Source organism: Genypterus blacodes, unplaced genomic scaffold (genome assembly GCF_046128005.1).
Source record: "Genypterus blacodes isolate CSIRO-AG114 ecotype Tasmania unplaced genomic scaffold, CSIRO-AGI_Gbla_v1 ptg000010l_1, whole genome shotgun sequence".
NCBI classification, from domain to species: Eukaryota; Metazoa; Chordata; class Actinopteri; order Ophidiiformes; family Ophidiidae; genus Genypterus; species Genypterus blacodes.
In genome coordinates, this window is record NW_027466824.1 from 471,170 (window position 1) to 490,162 (window position 18,993).

General features: G+C 48.5%; 1 protein-coding gene across 1 annotated transcript; it reads right to left on the minus strand.

The window, feature by feature from the left end:
• Positions 1–209: 209 nt before the first annotated feature.
• pcnx2 (pecanex 2) lies at positions 210–18,979 on the minus strand. Its single transcript, XM_076158647.1, has 40 exons — positions 17,742–18,979; positions 15,934–16,136; positions 15,330–15,447; positions 15,198–15,234; positions 13,654–14,171; positions 13,368–13,562; positions 12,802–13,278; positions 12,523–12,700; positions 12,011–12,161; positions 11,796–11,938; positions 11,418–11,496; positions 11,013–11,148; positions 10,778–10,920; positions 10,530–10,683; positions 10,272–10,304; positions 9,476–9,647; positions 9,258–9,368; positions 8,977–9,068; positions 8,649–8,758; positions 8,406–8,514; positions 7,946–8,038; positions 7,711–7,861; positions 7,406–7,547; positions 7,123–7,300; positions 6,849–6,957; positions 6,530–6,659; positions 6,346–6,404; positions 6,052–6,267; positions 5,703–5,956; positions 5,336–5,569; positions 5,080–5,183; positions 4,763–4,907; positions 4,322–4,552; positions 3,330–3,487; positions 3,019–3,135; positions 1,900–2,078; positions 1,555–1,721; positions 1,311–1,385; positions 1,043–1,219; positions 210–616 (listed from the first exon to the last, which is right to left on the minus strand). Exons 1-40 carry the CDS (start codon positions 17,892–17,894, stop codon positions 437–439), a joined length of 6,411 nt encoding a protein of 2,136 aa, XP_076014762.1. The 5' UTR covers positions 17,895–18,979; the 3' UTR covers positions 210–436.
• Between the last annotated feature and the right edge of the window lie 14 nt (positions 18,980–18,993).

The window sequence follows — 18,993 nt, forward strand, 5'->3', positions numbered from 1 at the left end:
CTTAACCCATGATGCACATGTGACACACACACACACACACACACACACACACACACACACACACACACACACACACACACACACACACACACACACACACACACACACACACACACACACACACACACACACACACACACACACACACACACACACACACACACACACACACACACAGTGTTCCCATCAACCAACCAGGGGCGGAGAGATCTTTTTAAAAACGTCTTTATTTAATCAACCAGATCCATGATCATGTTTACATTCAGACAACAGGGTGAGACCATGCTGAGGACAGGAGGAGGCAGCCTGTGTGTGTGTGTGTATGTGTGTGTCTGTGGTTTTTCATACAGTCCTCTCTGTATATGGGTATGAGTGCATGCGCTCTCATAAATTTGTGTGTGTGTATGTGTGTGTGTGTGTGTGTGTGTGTGTTTTCTCAAACAGTCTTTTGATCTGCGGCCTCTGGCGCTGTGGAGGCAGATGCTGAGTCCTCCTGTGTCTTGTCTAATCCTTGGCTGTAGCCTCGGTCACCTGACTGTGACTGCGTGCCATCTTTAGAGCCGACGGCAGTGTTTGAATAGGTCGCGTCTATACTCTCATACGGCTCTGATGTCCACTGAGAGAGAGAGAGAGAGAGAAACTACAATGAGTCCCTTAACACACATTTAACATCATTATCTGAGGAGGTTTGATGGGGTTGTGTTTTGCTGCTTTCCACACACAGAGGGGTCGTTGTTGCAGAGGCCCAAAGAGGCTTACAGGAAAATATAAAGGAGCATTTTAGGGCCCATGAATTGTCACAAATGAGGCATAAAACATCAGCCGGCGAGAGATAAGGACAGAACACAACAAGCTACTCTGAGCAGCTTAGAAGAAAAATAAAGTAACTCTAAGAATGAAGAGAGGTTGAACAGAACAAACCAACAAACATGATTCCACCATGTCAGGTTCCAAAGTTATTGACATTTAAGTGATGTTGTTAGAGCGCCACCATCAGGTAAAGTGAGATATGAACCCAACCCACACCCGCCTCCTGTCCTACCTGTGTGGCTCTGCTGCTGGACCTGTGCGAGGGTCCCAGGGCGATGTTGACGCTGGACGATGATTGCGTGTCGGTGGTGTTGCCCCCTTCAGCGGCAGACAGGCCGGAGATCACCAGACCGCTGGAGAAACTACGCTTCCCAAACAGCAAACTGAGCGTGGACGAAGACGAGGACACCTGCAAGACACCACAGAGGAAGAGGAAGAAAGAGTGGCTGAGATCTGATCAGGAAGTGTGTGTGTGTGTGTCTGTCTAAACAAGGTGCTACCTGGCTGGAACGCTGTGGATGCTGCCCTGCCTGGAGCTGGGAGCTGATCCCACCGGCCCCCGAGAGACGAGGGACCTGGAGAGGGAGAGAGACAAAGAGGGAGAGAGAGAGAGAGAGAGAGACAGTGAGTGAGTGAGTGAGTGAGTGGGGAGGTAACAATCAGGTTTAAACAGAGTGAGACTACTTAACAGTGCGCGCGTGTGTGTGTGTGTGTGTGTGTGTGTGTGTGTGTGTGCCTGTGTACCTGGGAGAATATGGAGGCTATGGAAGTGTTGAAGGACAGCTGACTGTTGGACAGACGCTGGACCAAGCCGTGGGTGGAGCCTGAGTCCACGATTGGTCCTGATTGGCTGCTGACGGGGGGACGCTGACTCTGTGGCTGCACTGAGCGGCTGCGGTACTCTCTCCTGGCTGCAAACACACACACACACACACACACACACACAACACACAACACACAGTACTGTATATGTGCACATGTTCATGATTTGAAATAAAAATCAGACGTGGTGGACGTGTGTGTGTGGGTGTGTGTGTGTGTGTGTGTGTGTGTGTGTGTGTGTGTGTGTGTGCGTGCGTGTGTGTGTACCGGAGTTGTGGTGTCTGTGGCTGTGTGTGGTCCTGGCCCTCTGCTGGTAGAGACTGAGGCTGTTGGAAGTGACGGAAGACGGCCGGTTGTGGCTGAGAGACGACGAGCCGCCAGCGCCGCAGTCCACATCCTCCATGTTCACCCCACTGTTACAGCTGGTTAGGTTGTCCTTACGTACCCTGTCCAACACACACACAAAGAGAGAGAGAGAGAGAGAGAGAGAGAGAGAGAGAGAGAGAGAGAGAGAGAGAGAGAGAGAGTTACATATTGTACACATCAGTGCCAGGAAGAGAATCTGACAGGGAACCATTAAAACTGAGCAAGCCCAAACTATTCTAGCTGCTTAAAATAACACACACACACACACGCACAGGCACAGGCACACGCACACGCACACCCACACCCACACTTACACACACACACACACACACACACACAGAAGCCCAGTTAAACTACTTAAATCTGTTCCTGCTGACTGCACGGTTCGTCTCTTTGGCTACTTAGTGAAATTAAGGTAACACCTTAAACTGAAGGCCGATGAAACAGGATTAACAATCTAATCTAATCTGAAAGGAACATTTAGCTCCTAAGAAGCTTAGGAGGCTGCACACACACACACACACACACACACAAACACACACAGCTGATCTGCATTCAAAGTAGAGTCTGTGAAATAAGGTTTTCCAAAGTTAACATGAAAAGAGAGATGATTAAGAGATTAAAGGGGGGGGGGGTCTAGAGGTAAATCTGTACAGGTGCTTCTGCCAAACTAACTGTAACATTATACAACATGTCCTTTAGAGGCAGAATGATTGATTGATAACGTCACAGTCCTGTGTAAAGCATCTATCTGACCACATTCCTCTGAGCGAGCTGAGCGTCTCCACAACTCTAAAGGGCAGAAATGAAACAACTAATTGGTTTAATCCAATTCTGGCACAGATTGGAGGTCCCCGTGACGCCACAGGACGCTGTGTTGTGTCTAACAAGTAAACGAAGAACACTTTACTGCAAATAAGGTCACACACACTGAGGAGGCTCAGAACATCCTGGAAAGTTCAAGTTTTTGCTTGTTGTGATTGCAGTATTGACTGGATTGTTAACTATAACTGGACTGACCGCAGCCATTTGGAGCAGAGCCAGGAGCGGATGGCGTCCAGGCTCAACGCGCCGCCTCCGATGCTGCGGAGCGTCCGGTGAGTGCCTGCGTACGACGTGGTCAAAGGAGACACGTACCTACAACACAGACATGAGAGGAGGAAGATCACCTTCATTATCAGCCAATCTAATGTAGTTTCCTTCAGAAAACTTTTAAAAAGTGGTGATGACAGCGCCCCCATCAGGCTGTAATGGGTTCTTCCGTGGATCGTGTTCATCCTGCTGAAGTTTACTATTGAGACAAAGACAGTTGGACGTGGGGGGACACTTACATGGGGTAACCCAGCGGCTGGTCGCAGGACGAGTTCACCATGTTCCTCAGGGCCTGCTTTGAGTTCTGGATGCTGCCGCGTTCGGGGTTTCGGTTCCTTAAGAACACCAGTTCCTGTTGCTGCCCCGCCCACAGACCCCGCACACACTCCTTATTGATCTGCAGAGAGAAAGAGAGAGAGGAAGAAGAGGTGAAGAAACGTGAAGAGAGCAGAGAAGAGTTCACAGTTCAGGAAGAGGAGATCTGATCTGACTCCTCATCTTCATCAGTCGGTGGTGAAGCAGCAGTCACTTGGCTTTAGAACAAACTGTCTTCATCAGATTAAACATTTCTGGTTGGAGGTTTAACTGGAACTGCTGAAGCACAGATATCGATCAACCACCCCATTAAGACCCACAGTGGCTTAGTAAGGATCTTACATAAGGCTTTTTAATCATATAAGGAAATGAAACTCTGCCAGCTTTCCTTTTCCCTTCAACGCACCAGTTTACATTCAAAGCTACAGCGTGTGACTGTTTTAGTGGGATTTGATGAAATCCCCATTAACTTCCTGACTTCCTACTGAGGGAATCCGATTTGGGAAAAAGCTTCAAGCCCCCAAGTACAACCGTTTACCACAAGGGGGCGTTTACTTATTCCAAACTCTTACACGCGGTTGCTTTATATGTGTTTTATGTTGTTCTTATCGCTCGAAAAGGTTAGGATAATAGAAGCAACGAACACTTACAGATACACATTCCTTTCTTTTAAACTGACACTGTTTGAAATTTAAGAACATCTCAAACTCATCAACCTCAGATGTGCAAAGACTTGGATTTGTTGGCCACCCAGTAAACCGTTGACATGTTGTAACTCTGTGGTTGAAAGCGGGATGTAACTTAACTTTGAGTTAATCCGGCTGCCACGGATCATGGAAAAGCTCCTCCTTTAACACACACACACACACACACACACACACCCTTATTTGCGCCTGTGCCGAGAGGCCCTGCCTACCTTGATGACCTTGAAACTGAGGTGGCGTTTGTACAGCATGATGATCTTGTACTCGTCCGTGCCGTCGTCGATCATGTGTCTCAGTGTGAGCAGCGTGTCGCGGCTCGACAGCACCGCCTTACGCCAGGCGGGGTCGCTCTCGTGGCAAATCACCAGGCTGCTGCGGTAGTTTGTGATGGCCTCGTACAAAATGGACGCCTCCTCCGTCTCCTCCAGGCACGTGAAATGATCCTGACAGAAGATGTTACCACGGCAACTTAAATTGGCTTAACTACAACTGTGAGTGTCATGTCTATTCCACAGAGTGTGAAATGACACCAACTTAAATACAAACTTCAGCTTGCTGTTGCTGCAGTACTGCTGTGCACACTGAGCGAAAAACATTCATCATTTTAGGTACTGTCTCTGTCTCTAAGAGCCCTCTTTGTGGGTGTGTCTTACCTGGTGCAGCTTGAGGCTCATTCTGACTGCAGGGGCCACCACCTTCTGCAGGAGGTCCAGGTCCACAAACACCCACTCGTCCTTTGTGGCGATGCGGAAGTCTCCTTTAAAGAGCGTGTTGAAGCCGTACAGGAAGGACTCCAGACTTCACAGATCAGAGGAACACACAGGAAGAGACATTTATACCTTCAACTAAAGACATCTGTCTGGTTGATGTGGCTGTTTGATGCTTTATCTGCTAACGCCCCCTGCTGGAGTCTCTGTCAAACTGCAGGTAAAGGAATCCCTCCATATCAGTGTGTAGGGTCATGTGTTACCTGTTGGACATGTTGTGTGAGGCTGTGCCCAGCGACCTCCTGCCCAGGACGGAAAGAGCGTAAGATAGAGTCACCAGGGGGGCGTCTTCATCGGTCTCCACGGGCTACACACACACACACACACACACACACACACACACACACACACACACAGGACAACAATGATCATCAGAAGAACAGACCGAGCCGAAGGGAGAAGGCATCTTCATCTTCTCTTCCAGGAGTGAAGTTAGTTTAAAGTTTGAAACCCGTTTACCGTCTCCATCTTGCTGGCACAGTATTGGATCCACTCCAGGTAGACGTTACAGAAGCTGGCCCGCGTCACGCCCTGCAGGCAGTGCACGTAGTCCTCGTCGATCTTCACGCTGAAGACCTGCGGGTCTCGCTCGATGTGGTGCCACTTGGTGTAGGACTGAAGCGAGTCCTGGAGGGTGGCGTCCTTCAGCCAGGTGGACAGCTTAGGGGACTGGACCAGGTAGTAGATGATACTCTGAGAGGAGGACGAGGAGAGGGGACGGAGAGGAGACAGTCTTCATTCCTGCTCCCAACTCGTGGCTGTCTTGTGTGTGTGACTGTCAGACACATACATAAGTGGATTAATGGTAAGGATCTCTGTCCCAAACCTTCAGGTAGTAGGTGACCAGCAGCTTCCGGAGGTCGTAGACTTGCAGCATGGTGGCAGCGTTGTTCTCGCTGATGCTGTAGCCCTCCAGCAGATACTTGGTGGCCATCACCTCCCAGGCCAGCCAGCGCAGGTTGAAGGCAGCGTTGCAGGACAGCATGTGAGGCAAATGTCCCGGCTCACAGCAGCAGCAGGCGTCGTCCTCCTCCACGCCCTCCGTGATGGCCTCCACCTCTCGCTGCTGGCAGTACGTACCTGACAGGTGGAGAATCAGAGGAGTCAGACGGCTACCTTCGTCTGGCATTCATTCACGTTAGGAAGAAGAGAAGAAGAGGAGAGGACGTTCTCACCTCTGAACTCCAGACCTCTCAGCTGGAAGGTGACCAACCCGTTGCCTATCTCGATGAGGTGGACCAGAGCGTTGAGGTAGTCAGAGGCCAGGATGAAGCAGTCTCCCGCGCTGTAGTTGCCCCACCGGCCCAGAAGAAGGTCGCCACAGAGCGAGTGCTGCAGCGAGCGCGTCAGGTACTCGTAGAAGATGGAGTTGAGGTTGTTATCGTCACACCCTGGGAGAGGAAAGGCACAGGGAGACGTTGAGTGGCTGATGAGAGACAAACGCAGAAGAATCATCTGAAAGAACTCACCTGTCTCCTTGTCCACCTGGGACACCAGCCGACTGTTGGAGTTGTCAATACGTTTGGTGCTGGAATGGACAGAGGACAGAAAGAAGTTTGAGCTAAAGCAGTGAGTTAAACTTGTTATTCTCCAGATCCATCTGGTTTGTAATCAGTACAGGAGGAGGCATCGGCGTCTCTCTTGGGATCTTACTTGTAGTTTCGTTCCCAGAACTTAATGGGCCGTGGATAAGAGGAGATGAAGATGGCGCTGCCCAGGAAGGGAGCCAGTGGAGTGTAGAAGACGGTAGTGAGCAAAGTCTGGAGCAGCAGCATGGCGGAGTCTGGGCACAGCAGATAAGGAAGGAAAGGTGAAACTGACAATTACAATTACAGCAGGCACACACACACACACACACACACACACACACACACACACACACACACACACACACACACACACACACACACACACACACACACACACACACACACACACACACACACACACACACACACACAGCAAAGGATACGAGGTACTGCAAACGGCTGAGCGAAGGCGTGGAAAGCGCTGCCCCAGGCAATCTGCCAGGGAGCGATGTAGATGAGGATAAAGTGGAGCTTCAGCAGCAGCTCACGCATCTGCAGAGGATCAGGAAGTCACATACAAACCTCTAGATATCTATTACAACCCTCCAGAATGTTAGCAAGCAGTTCTCTCTACATGGTGACAATATGGTGAGCATCATCACTATCATAACACACACACAGACACACATACACACACACACACACCGACACACTCACCTTGTGGAAGATGATGGACATGATGAAGAAGTCGAGCAGGAAGCTTTCTGAGGCGCGCGGACAGTCGAAGTGGAAAAAGACGAGCGTGAAGAGGAGAGTGAGGAACTGGAAGCTGGGATCACAGAAGGACGAGCGCAGGAGCTTCAGCCCGGCAACGGTCGTCAGGAGAACATCACAGCTGGAGCGGGGAAAAAGACACACATCACACACTTACACACACTTACGCCCGGTGCAGTACAGAGATCTAAAGGTGTGTGTGTGTGTGTGTGTGTGTGTCACTCACTGGATCCCCAGCTTCTTGCGGTGGCTGAGGGCGAAGCCGTCGTTGGTCAGGGCGCTCAGTATGATGGCGGGATAAACCACATACTTCTCAAAACACAGGAGCCCCACGTAGAGTCGCTCGAACCACATCAGCACAGCGTCCTCTGGTGGAGGAACGCAGAACAGATTACAATGACATCATCTAATTAGTATTCAGTGAGGAACGTCACTTTAAAACATCGTGATCTCATTAAAGACGCCCTGGAAGTCCCCTTTATCATCCATTTTCCATCGGGCTGAAGTGGTTCATATTGATTGGACTCTGACCTCTGGGTTCAAACTGGTAGTACTCTTTGGTCTTGAGCACCGGGTGGGAGATCCACAGCCATGGGTGGTGCTTCCTCAGCTGAGGGATGAGATAGTGTGTGACGAAGCCCACCGTCCCTGCCAGAGCGTACAGCACGATGGTCACAAAGGGCTGGAAGCACACACACAGAACCGCCCACAGTCAGATCAGTGTGAGGGGTCGGTGGGGGGGGATGAATCACAACAGAAGTCTCACCTTCAGAGAGAGGAAGACGGTGCTGGCAGTGATGGCGAAGGTTAAGATGTAGGCCACAGAACACACCACCACATCTGACAGCAGGATCTCCTTCTGCAGAGCACGAGAGGTTAATAACTCACACAGCCCTCTGGGAGCATTAAGATCAAACACCTGCAGCTGGAGAACCGGGACGGGCTCCACACACACACATACTCACACACACATCCATAAAGTAAAGCAGCAACAGGAGGCTTTTTTTCTTCTTAATCACAGAAAATCTAACAAAAACGCTCCACACTGTGTTAATGATCAGTTGATTAGTTTGACCTGACAATTGTCTATAGAAATGTCTGATAAAAGATGAAGAAAGCTGGAAAACGGCTTAAAGTTTCTCACCCTTACAGCTAAACTACTCCTTCAACCAGTATGATTGCTTATCAAAACGTGACTTTCTTCATCTTTATTGATTTCTTTGTACCATAGAGTTCTGCAGCTTCTCTGGCAGTGGGTCTTTGATATCTGTGGCTTCCTCCTCCTCTTCCTCACTCTCCACCAACGCTGGCATCAGCTTCGCCTTGATCAAGGATCTAAAGGAACAACATGGAGCTGTCTCAGAAACAACATGCTGTCAACTTGAACAGCTATTATATAATAAGCAGGTGGCAAGCAGGGTCAGTGTGTCTACACACACACACACACACACACACAGATTGATACTGACAGCAGTACAGACGGGTCACTGCTCTGTCGGCTGAGGTGGTAGGAGAAGACGACCAAAAGTCCACAGAATCCTGAGAACAAGGCGGGTGTGTGCTGCTCATCCCATGGCTCCTGTAACCACACACACACAGACACACACACAGACACACACACACATCGTCACCAGTGCATCCTTTCAGCCGGTCCGCTTGGTTTCCACCACTGACCTCAGGCTGCAGGATGTTTATAACTGAAGCCTCAATTATTTTGTATTTCAAAAATCAGGAGAGGAGAGGAGAGGAGAGGAGAGGAGAGGAGAGGAGAGGAGAGGATCTACAGTTCATTCCTACCTTTAGAGCTCCGAAGCAGAAGCCATAGAGCAGCGACAGAGCGACCAGACTGCGGAGGAGGCTGTAAACTGCAGAGACGAGACTCGTGGCAGCTGAGACACACACACACACACACACACACACACACACACACACACACACACACACACACACACACACACACAACAACAAACTCTGAATCTGATGAGCTGAAAGAACTGCTGGGTCTAAAAGTGATCAGGACATCACATCACAAATCAGAAGTTAAAGCATTCTCAGGTATAATAAATAGTTTTGCCAACCTGTGCCACCAAATAAATGCATATCGATCTGCTCCAGCAGGTAAATGGTGAAGGTGTTGATCTGAGGGAAAAGTCCAACCAGGAACGTGATGGGGAAGCAATACGTGAAACCTGGGTTCACCAGAGGAGACCAACAGGTGAAGGATGAGGATGACATCATTCCAAACGGACTTCTACCAAAGATTCCACTCAGATGTGTGTGTGAGGTGTGTACAGACCCATGAGCATGTCTCGTATGAAGCGCAGAGCGTCGTGGCAGACGATGGTGACGCCGTACAGGGTGGAGACGGGCAGGTCCTTGGTCCTCAGCAGCTGCTCCAGCAACCAGATCAGAGCGCAGAAGATACAGAAGTACGCTGCACGGCTGTAGGCCACCAGCTGGTTATGACCCTGGAGAGGTCAGAGGTCAGAGGATAAAGGGCAGCATGGGTAACTCTACCTAACAATACTACAAAATACAACAAAGCCACGGTACATATAAGTCCCTGAACTGTAAACAACCTTGTATCTCCACTTTTAGAGTGTAAAATCATGTAAATCCCCGACTTCAATTGGATTTAAAGGTTTTTCAAAATGCCTTGTATCTCCTACTTTGTGGGTTTTCATACTTTGGGGTCAGTAGACTTAAATAAACAAGGCAGAGTTGCCATCAGAACACGGTGATATGATCTGGACTCTGATCAATAAGGCAACAAGTTGAAATCAGATAAATGTGGTGGAACAGAGAGTAAATATATTTTCATTGGACAAGTAGAGAAGAGGGAGATGAAAGTGGCACAAAGAACAAAGTGGCACCATGAACATGTTCCAGGTGCCAAAGGTGTCAGTCCTGGACATCATGACATCATAGACAAACACAGACACACTGCAGCAGTTCAGAGGAACAAATAACCATCTGGCATCTGAGCCAGTGTACAGAAGAGGCTGAGCTCAGTGTGACTCATCTGTTTGCTGCTGTGATTTACTTCATTTCTCATCTCAACACCTGCAGCAAAGGAACAACGGTGAACTCACGTGCGTCGGTGAAGCAGCATCTGGCTGAACGCTCTGTAACAACAGAACAAGGAGGCGCAGCAGTTTATCATCATTTGTAAATAAACATGGAAACAACAGAGAGCAGTGTCAGCGTGTCGACCAGAACACGCAGGACCTGACGGAGCTCTGGTGAGAAGCTCAGCACCACACGTCTGGATTCATCCTCACAGTTTGGTTCCCACTGTTTGTTTGAGAGTTTCCTCGAGGAGCAGAGAATGAACAGGTTTGCCGTCTTACCTTCAGCAGGGAGTAATGGCAGCTGGCGATAACGAGGCAGAACTGGAAAACCCAGAAGTCCTTGAAGCAGCCGTGGTTGAGAAGCACAAAACCCAGGAAGGAAACCAGGAAGGCCATGAGGACGGCAACCAGGTTCTCCAGAACTGCCTGGTTCCTACACACACACACACCGTTTGGGTACTCTGGCTCAAGACAAATACGTCTGCACAGCTGGTGGGATGATTTTGGAGGCGGGGCTTGTGTTCTACCTGTCCAACAAGGCGAGCAGAGTGAGACGGTCGTACAGGATGTTGATCCACCGCCCAGGAAACAACTTGAGTTTATAGTAAATCTTCCTGGTGGGCTTCTCCTGAGTGGTGGTCTCTGACGACTCGTCCAGAGAGTCCTCCTCCTGAACAGGCGGGAGGAGAATACATGGAAATGAGTCCAAGGGTTAGAGAAGAAAGAAGAGGAGACAATAAGACAATGGACAGATGTGGACACCTGGAAGATCTCCGGGTGAGTCCGACGAGGCCGCAGCCTGTGAGCCGGGATGATGCGGCGCTGGAAAGGACAGTCTGAGTGACCGCCCACCAGGCCATCCTGACACTCTGAGTTGGAAGAAGTTGACAGCAAATCACTGAGGACACACACATACACACACACACACACACACACACACACACCACAGGAAATGTGTTAAAGTACGAAATACACTTGATTATACATAGATTGTCATGACAACGAAGAAGACGGCAGAGAGATGAAATCAAGATCATGTCAGTAGATGGAGGAAGCAGTGGAAAGGAATGAAAAGGTAGACAGAGAGGAAGAGGATGAAGAAGAAGAGCAGAGAAATGAATGACAGGGGGAAAATGAAAGAAAGTGATGAAGCTTCCGCAGCATTACCACATGTTGCCGGTGATGAGCTCCGCCCCTAAGGGCAGGTTGAGGGCTCTCTCTGCATACAGCTTGCGGGGCCTGTCTCCTGGAGAGACAAGTGGACACATAAACGTCTCTTTAGATGAACGATGCACAATAACTGACAAACCGCTGATTAGCTTGATTTATTCTGCTTGATTTATATTAATTTGCAAGCTGCTGACGAGGCGTCTCAGCAGACAGCACACACACACACACACACACACACACACACACACACACCAGGCTGGGATGATCACACTTCATCTGGCTGTTTACATTATCGCTTATTATGTTACTGCAGAACACATCACACACAGATGGGAAGCAGTAGTAAGAGAAGATGAGGTAAGTGTATCTGCTTACTGTGCACTGTGTGGAAGGTGTAGGCGTCTTCTTTGTTGGTGGCCTCTGGTCTACAGATGACCTGCAGCATGGAGCTCTCTGACTGAGAGGTTTGTGAGGGCAGAGAATCATAATCTGGATCCTTCTCTCTGTCCGTCTGTGGGCTGGGGACAGGACAGACAGATGAACCACAGGCCTGGCAGAGGAGCTATGAAGCAAACAGTAACTTTGTGTACCTGTCAGGGGAGACGATGGGGATGTGTGTGGCTGGCATCGCCTGCAGGATGCTGGTAGGGAGGCTGTTGGGTGGTTTGGGTCTCTCTGATTGGTGGTCTGAGTTTGTCTCTTTGGTCGTCTCGTCCGGTCTGGAGGTTGTGTTAAGATTGTCTGGACACGGAAGGAACAGAAACATTTTAGCTTGAATTCACAGAAACAGAATTGAAGAAAGAACAGGGTATTTAAGAGAAGCTGGTAATGAGATGCATAAAGACAATAAGATCCAAATGTAAACACAAAGTTGCCCTGTCAGCAAAAATCTAAACACTGTAAGAAGTTGTTATTCCTGAATGGACAGGCAGACCTTTAAATACATGATGATAGTCTAATGTTAATAGTGTTTTTCTTTTAGTAAACAAAAGCACAAATCAGGTCTGAATTATGATTTTTTGAAAAACATTCAATTCCACCAAGTATCAATGATGTATCAATAATCTATGGTATCCTCATCTCAGACTTTCCACACGCTCACCTTCCTCTGAGGTTCCTGCTTCCTCTTTGTTTTCTGGCCCCTCCTCTTCCTGCGTGCTGACCCCTCCCCCTCTGGTGCTGAGCGATCCCAGCAAAGAAACAAATTCCAGGAAGTTGGATTCATTTGGAATCTGGCCCTCCTTGGCTTCCAGGTCAGACTTGGAGCTGGTCATGGTGTTCTGATGGACAGACAGATGTTTGTGTGCGTTCATGGACAGAAGGATGAAGATAAACTCAGCAGAGACGCAGAATCAGAGACAGATTTCGCGTGAGGACATACTGTGTTATGGGAGCGGTCTGAAAGCAGCACGGCATCTTTGCCACTGTCCATACTGAGGCCGCGGATGTGAGTCCTTCCTCCAGGTCCGTATCGACCCGACGCCGGCGGCAAACGGAGGAAACCCTGCGAGTCCACGTTAGGATCCAGGGGGTCCGTGTCGTCGTGATGGGAGTGGACATCGATGCCCGACGAGCTGTTGTCATTGGTCAGCAGAGGGCTGGATGTGCCGTCGTGCTGCAGAACCTGGTGCTCCTGATCCGGGTTGGGACATTCCAGCGTGACCGATTCAGAGCTGGTGGTTTCCCTGCACAGGTGGAACTCTTCGCTCTGGCTTGGGGTCTGCAGTTGTTTGGGGGTGGGATCGTCCTCTGAGCACGCTCCTTCATCTCCCTCCTCCCCTTCCTGCCCCTCATCCACAGGGGAGTCAAAGGTGATGACAGGGATTTTAACGTGACACTCGCCCGCGTCCTTCTGAGCCTGACAGAATACACACACACACACACATTAAGAACATGTTGTTTTATGAATGGAGCTTCGTCGTGGTTCAGATGTTGGTTGAGCTTCACCTGCGCATTCTCTAAGAGGCTGAGTTTGACGCTCTCCTCCAGCTGAGCGGCGGTCTGAGGGTCACAGCTCATGGTGATGATGATCTTGACTGTGTCGCTGTCATCCAGGTGAGCCGACACCGGCCCGGGACCAGAGTTGTCTACCAGAACCACTTCGATCTCATCAGAACAGTACATCTCCTCCACTGCTTCAGCCTGCAGGGGAGTGAGTGAGAGAAGAGACGGTTGTTTCCATGATAGACAAAATAATCACATAACGCAACAAAAACAATCCTTATCTACTTACTGCCTCTGTGTCTCTGTGACACATCTGTGTATGAGCGTCTGGAATGTCAATCAAATCCTCTTGGTCCTGGGGGCTGTCCAGTGAATTATTGTTTGGATCTGAGGGCTCTTTTTGCCCCTCACTCTCCTCCCCACTGTCATCCTCGCTTCCCTTTGATAGAGGAAGACCTTCATCTATCATCTCTATGTCCATAATCTCTTTATCATCACTGTCTCTTTCAAAAGTTCTTTCCTGGTCCGAGTCCTTCTCCGGTGCTCTTTCTCGTTTTGAGCTCCGGATGTCTGTTTCCTCACTCAAAGCCACACTGGCTGTCAGTTCCAGGTCCATGTTCCCTGTCCCACTTGCAGATCCAGGGCACGTCTCTTCTCTTTCAACTCTGGACGGGGGCCTCTGCTGGGACTGCAGCAGGGGGGCAGCTTGGTCGGGGTTGGGGCTGGAGAGGTCATCTGGAGAGGGCTCCAGGCTTGGCTGCAGGCCTTCCTCTGCAGGCTTCTCCTCTGCACCACTCTCTCCCTGCCCTGTGCGGTTGAATCAAAGTGTCATTAGTAATGTTACACTAACCACAGATGCTGTAGTCTCATGTTTGACCATCACACAGAAAGCTCACTGTCATTACTGTGCTCTGGTCTGATTCACTGCACCACAGTCATGATATCTACAATTGAGGATCAGCTGACTTAGCTCGGACTAATCACAAGAGCATGAGGTCATACATTTCCTGGAAGTGGCCCTTTGGTCTTGCTGGCTGGCTGCTTGTTCTGTGCTCTGTGAGCGTATTTACAATGATGATGTATTAGGCAAAACAGGAAGTAATCAATCTACATTGTCTAAGAAGCCTTTCTACGTGCATTAGAGGAACAGCTGGCTTTCTGCTCGGACTGATTCCAACAAGACATGTTCGGTCACACTATAGTTACAATAACCAGAGACGGTTCAGTTCTCTGGCTGAGGTTACATGATGATGAACACTGACTGGTTGTCCTCCTGCATCATGTCCTCAAAGTGTATCAGGTGCTTATGTTGTCAGTATTGTTTTAGAATTCCCTGCATTCTTCCTAATCACTACAAAGTCCAATTAAAACCTGCTAAAATGTTTTGTTAACCAGCCAGACCATTTTATAATTCATTTGTATTTGTTTTACTTGGTGCCAGGGTTGTAGAATTAACTGTGTAAACTGTTTGGAAGACTTATCAGCTGCCAAACTGTCAATTCAAGAAGCAGAACATGAAATTATAGTGCAGAGCCACCAAGTACCAATTTCCCTGACACAGTATGAGTGGCTCCCACCTTTACCTCCCTATCTCAAGAAGGAATGCATTAAGAGTCAGATCAAGAGCTGTTTTGGTGACATTACTCTTCAAGGCCACGAGGCTATAGGTTTTATATTTAATGCTTGTATCTTATTACAGGATACAGTGCGATGCCATTTCTCCTGTCCTGCTCAAGGCGTAACAGATGTCTGTTGAACGAGCCATGCAATGCAACCTAACTGTGGATAACACCACCTATCTGATTCAAAGAGAGAGAGAGAGAGCAGCATCACCTTCCACAGCCTTCACCTCGTCTGACTTTGAACACTCCTGTAATGAAGAGGATTCAGAGAAATAGAAAGTAAAGATAAAGCCAACAAGATCTGTGTGTCAATCATCAGGTGATTGTTTTCATTTCCACTCACCACCCCGATCAGTCCTGAGTCGGTTTCAGTTTGTTTCACTGTCACCTGGATCACCGGGCTGGGCCGGTTCTGAGCCAGCATCGTCATGGCAACGCTGTCAGGGACTGTGCTGCTTTTTCTGTTTGATGGCGAGATGACAAACATGGAGAAGTTACATGACTGCACAAGAGAAGCTGAAAGGATCTTGAGGCTGGGAGTACATTTATGAAGACGAATTTCCACCGGCACCCATCCAGTCCTGTGACATTAAAAGCACTTAAACATTCTGACACAAGCATTTCAAACATTAGAGGGAAATGACAAGTGTATTGTCATTTATAAGTCCTTCTGTAGATCAAGTTCTGTCAATCAGAGCAGAGATGCTGATTGGAGGTCATTGATCATCTCAGATATGATGAAAATATGTCAAACATGGCTCTGCACTGGTTCAGGTCTATTATTAGGGCCTACATGTACTTTCTTGTCAATAATTAAAATGTAATCAGCAGGGATTATCCAATTGACCTAGATTGCACAAGGACTACAAATCTGTGAAATCATTCTGAGGAAGCTCACAGAAAGGCTCCAACTCAGCGATCTGACCGTCATCTGACGGTCTGCTCACCTGATGTTGGGGGGCAGGCAGGATTCCGAGGCGTTACTCTTCTTCTCTGCGGCCTTGCTGAGATCCGACAGGCTGCTGCGAACCACCGCCTCACCCTCGTCGAACATCAGGTGCAGCCGATAGTTGGCCAGCTTGATCAGGATGAAGAAGACGGTGATGGAGGTGCAGTAGATGCTCAAAGCCATGGTGGTGGGGGGCAGAGCCTGTGGAGAGGAGAGGAGAAAGGACACAGAGAGTTTCTCCTCAACCTGCTTCATGTGTGAGATTGTGCAAAGGGTCGAGTTTATTCATGCAGTGTATTACACGCTTAGTGCACCACCAGCTTTAATTAGTTTTATTGGTGCAATAATGATGTTTATTAGTGCCTTGGGGAGAAAAGGTCCTCAGCATTGAATGGAAAGAATAAAAAACCTGTTCATACTGGCCTGGAGACAATTCATGCTGGATATTGACACATACAAATGTTGCAAATTTGCAGTCCAATTGTACTCCCTCTCATAAGCATTTGTCCCTGAGCCTCAGACTGTTAACACTGTGCTAAGTGCTGCAACACTTGGATCAAATGTTAATTAAGGCTGAAATTAGAAACACAGCTGTAATAATACTTCACTGGAGAATCGTCCCTATCACATCATCGTAATCTCTGTCTTCCTCTCACCTAATCTCGCCTGTGCAGAGCTATTTTGAACAGACGACAGCACAACGCTCATTTCATATTCCGTTTGCTGTGGTGAGTGATTCACTCAGTTTTAACAAGAAATGCGATGGAGTGGCGGAAAGCTTTCCTGCTTGTTTTACTGCAGTGTTTACAAAGAATTACTGCCTACATTATGTTTAAACGGCATCACAAAACATTTATAATGTATGGTAGAGGTGGATGTTGTTGCTGTATTTGAAGCCCCATCAATCTGGGAGTTGCACTGGCCTCTACTCCTGTCTTGGTGAAGGATAAGCAGGTGTATAACATTGATGGTTTGGATGGATGGATGGGGGAATGGATGGCTCTATGTTATTGCCACAAAAACATTGAGATGGACTGAAGCAATGGAGCCCAAAAAGGCATGTGAGAGCAATTACATCACATGATCTGGATGAATACTGACTAATCTAGATTAAGGGCAGTGTCAGTCTTCATGTATAACATTTGTCTTGAATGAGTATTACTTAAAGAAATAACTCTTTGTGTATAAAAATAGTTCGACCTGCAGACGGAGAACAGGCGTGTAAATGTATTCACGCTAAGGTCACATGCTTCAATCTATAGCAGCTCACTTTACATGCCCAGCTTTGTTTAGATCCTACTGCCTTAGATCCTATTGCCTAAAGTAGAGAGAAGGAACCCAGAGGTCATTAATGAGTTCCTCTGGAATACAAAATGATGTGCAGTTTATTTATTTCTTAGGTTTGTCTGTTTCTATAGATACAGTGCATATAATAATATAATAATAGCTGGTGGCAGCCCCTCAGTCAGCCCCCCACTGGGACTAATGTGGCCTAGTTTGCACCTATTTCAGAGGCCACGACATGAGGAGGTTTGGGACACGCTGCTCCTCCTGCACGCCTCCTCTCTGTCACCGTGACAGCCAGGAGCAGCCATGCGTCCATCACTGCAAGCGAGCAAAAACACTGCGACAGCGCCTCTATTCAAGCCTCGGCAGCGGCCAAACCGCCTCATTGTTGCAGGGTCGCTGCACGTTTATCTGTGAAAATGATTCAAAACGCCACCGAGCCGAGCACCGTCCGCGCCTCACACCCCCTTTATTCGCGGCCTTACACATCGCGAACCGAGTCCCGATTTTTTAACTCACCAGATGGAGCGACAGAGGCAACATCAGGAGGAAAATCCACAGATAGAGGTGGCAGGAGTTGTTGAATTTGTTCTGGTCCGGGTCGTGGTACCAGCCCCCGGTCAGAGAAGCCCAAACCCCCTGACGCAGGGTCTGCACAACCTGGGAGACCATCTCTCCTCTCTCCTCCTCCCCGCTCAGGTTGGACGGATGGATGGGGATGCTGCTGCTAGGCTACAATGAAAGGATCTCCTCTTTTAATGCATCCCTCCGCCGCTACGCCTCCATGTTGGGGCGATGTATCACGTCTCTTGCACCGCGTCTCTCATGCCTCGTCGGTGGTCCTCGTTGTTGTCCTCTCGCTTGCCTTCCGTCTCAATGTCGATCCGTTCATTGCTGCTGCTGCGGTCCTCATCTTGTCCCCTTGTCTCACCCTCTCCTCTCTGCTTGCCTGTACAGATGCGCAGCTTGGATCATCTCCCCTCCCTTCCCTTCCCATCCATCCCACCCTCGCTCTCCATCCTTTTAAGCCCTCAGCGCTTTTCATCTGCGCACAAACGCGCCCCAGCGGTTTGCAGGCGAAATCAGTCATCATTTCAAACTTCATACAGTAAACATGAACATTATATGTGGGCATAATATTGTGTCTACATATTCTTATACGTTTATATAATAAGTGAATACACGTATAGATAAGTATAAACCACATTTACAATCCATTCATGTGCTTATATGACATATGTACTGATAACACCACAAACTACTGTATTATTTATATTATTATTAGGATTGTAGTAATAATAGTAGTAGCACGTATAATAGCAGTATAGCAATCACTTTAAGTGGAAAAACACATAAAATACGTGTTGTCCGTACTTTATCTACTTTTCCTCTCTACTTTCTACATCTCACCGACTGCCTTGTTTTAGGTAGTATTTGTCATTTCTACAGTTTTTGAAAGGAGGAAAAAGGTCAGAGAGTAAATCCGTAAGTAGGTGAAGCTTCGTCAGCATCAAAGCACAAAAATACCTACAATTTTAGACACTATAAAATGCTTATAACCCTTATTACCGTTGCTTTAGTTGTTATTACTACCAAACCCTCCGTTCCCCTGATTTCCCTCAAGGCGCGCTCTCCTCCAGCATTCCTACACTGGCTCCTCCCCCCTCCCCCCTGCTGCTGCCAGAGTCACGTGACGCCGGCTCGACCAATCCGCAGCCCCCACCGCCAGCCGCTCGAGCCGCAGCGGAGTCTCGCGGATCCTCCTCCTCCG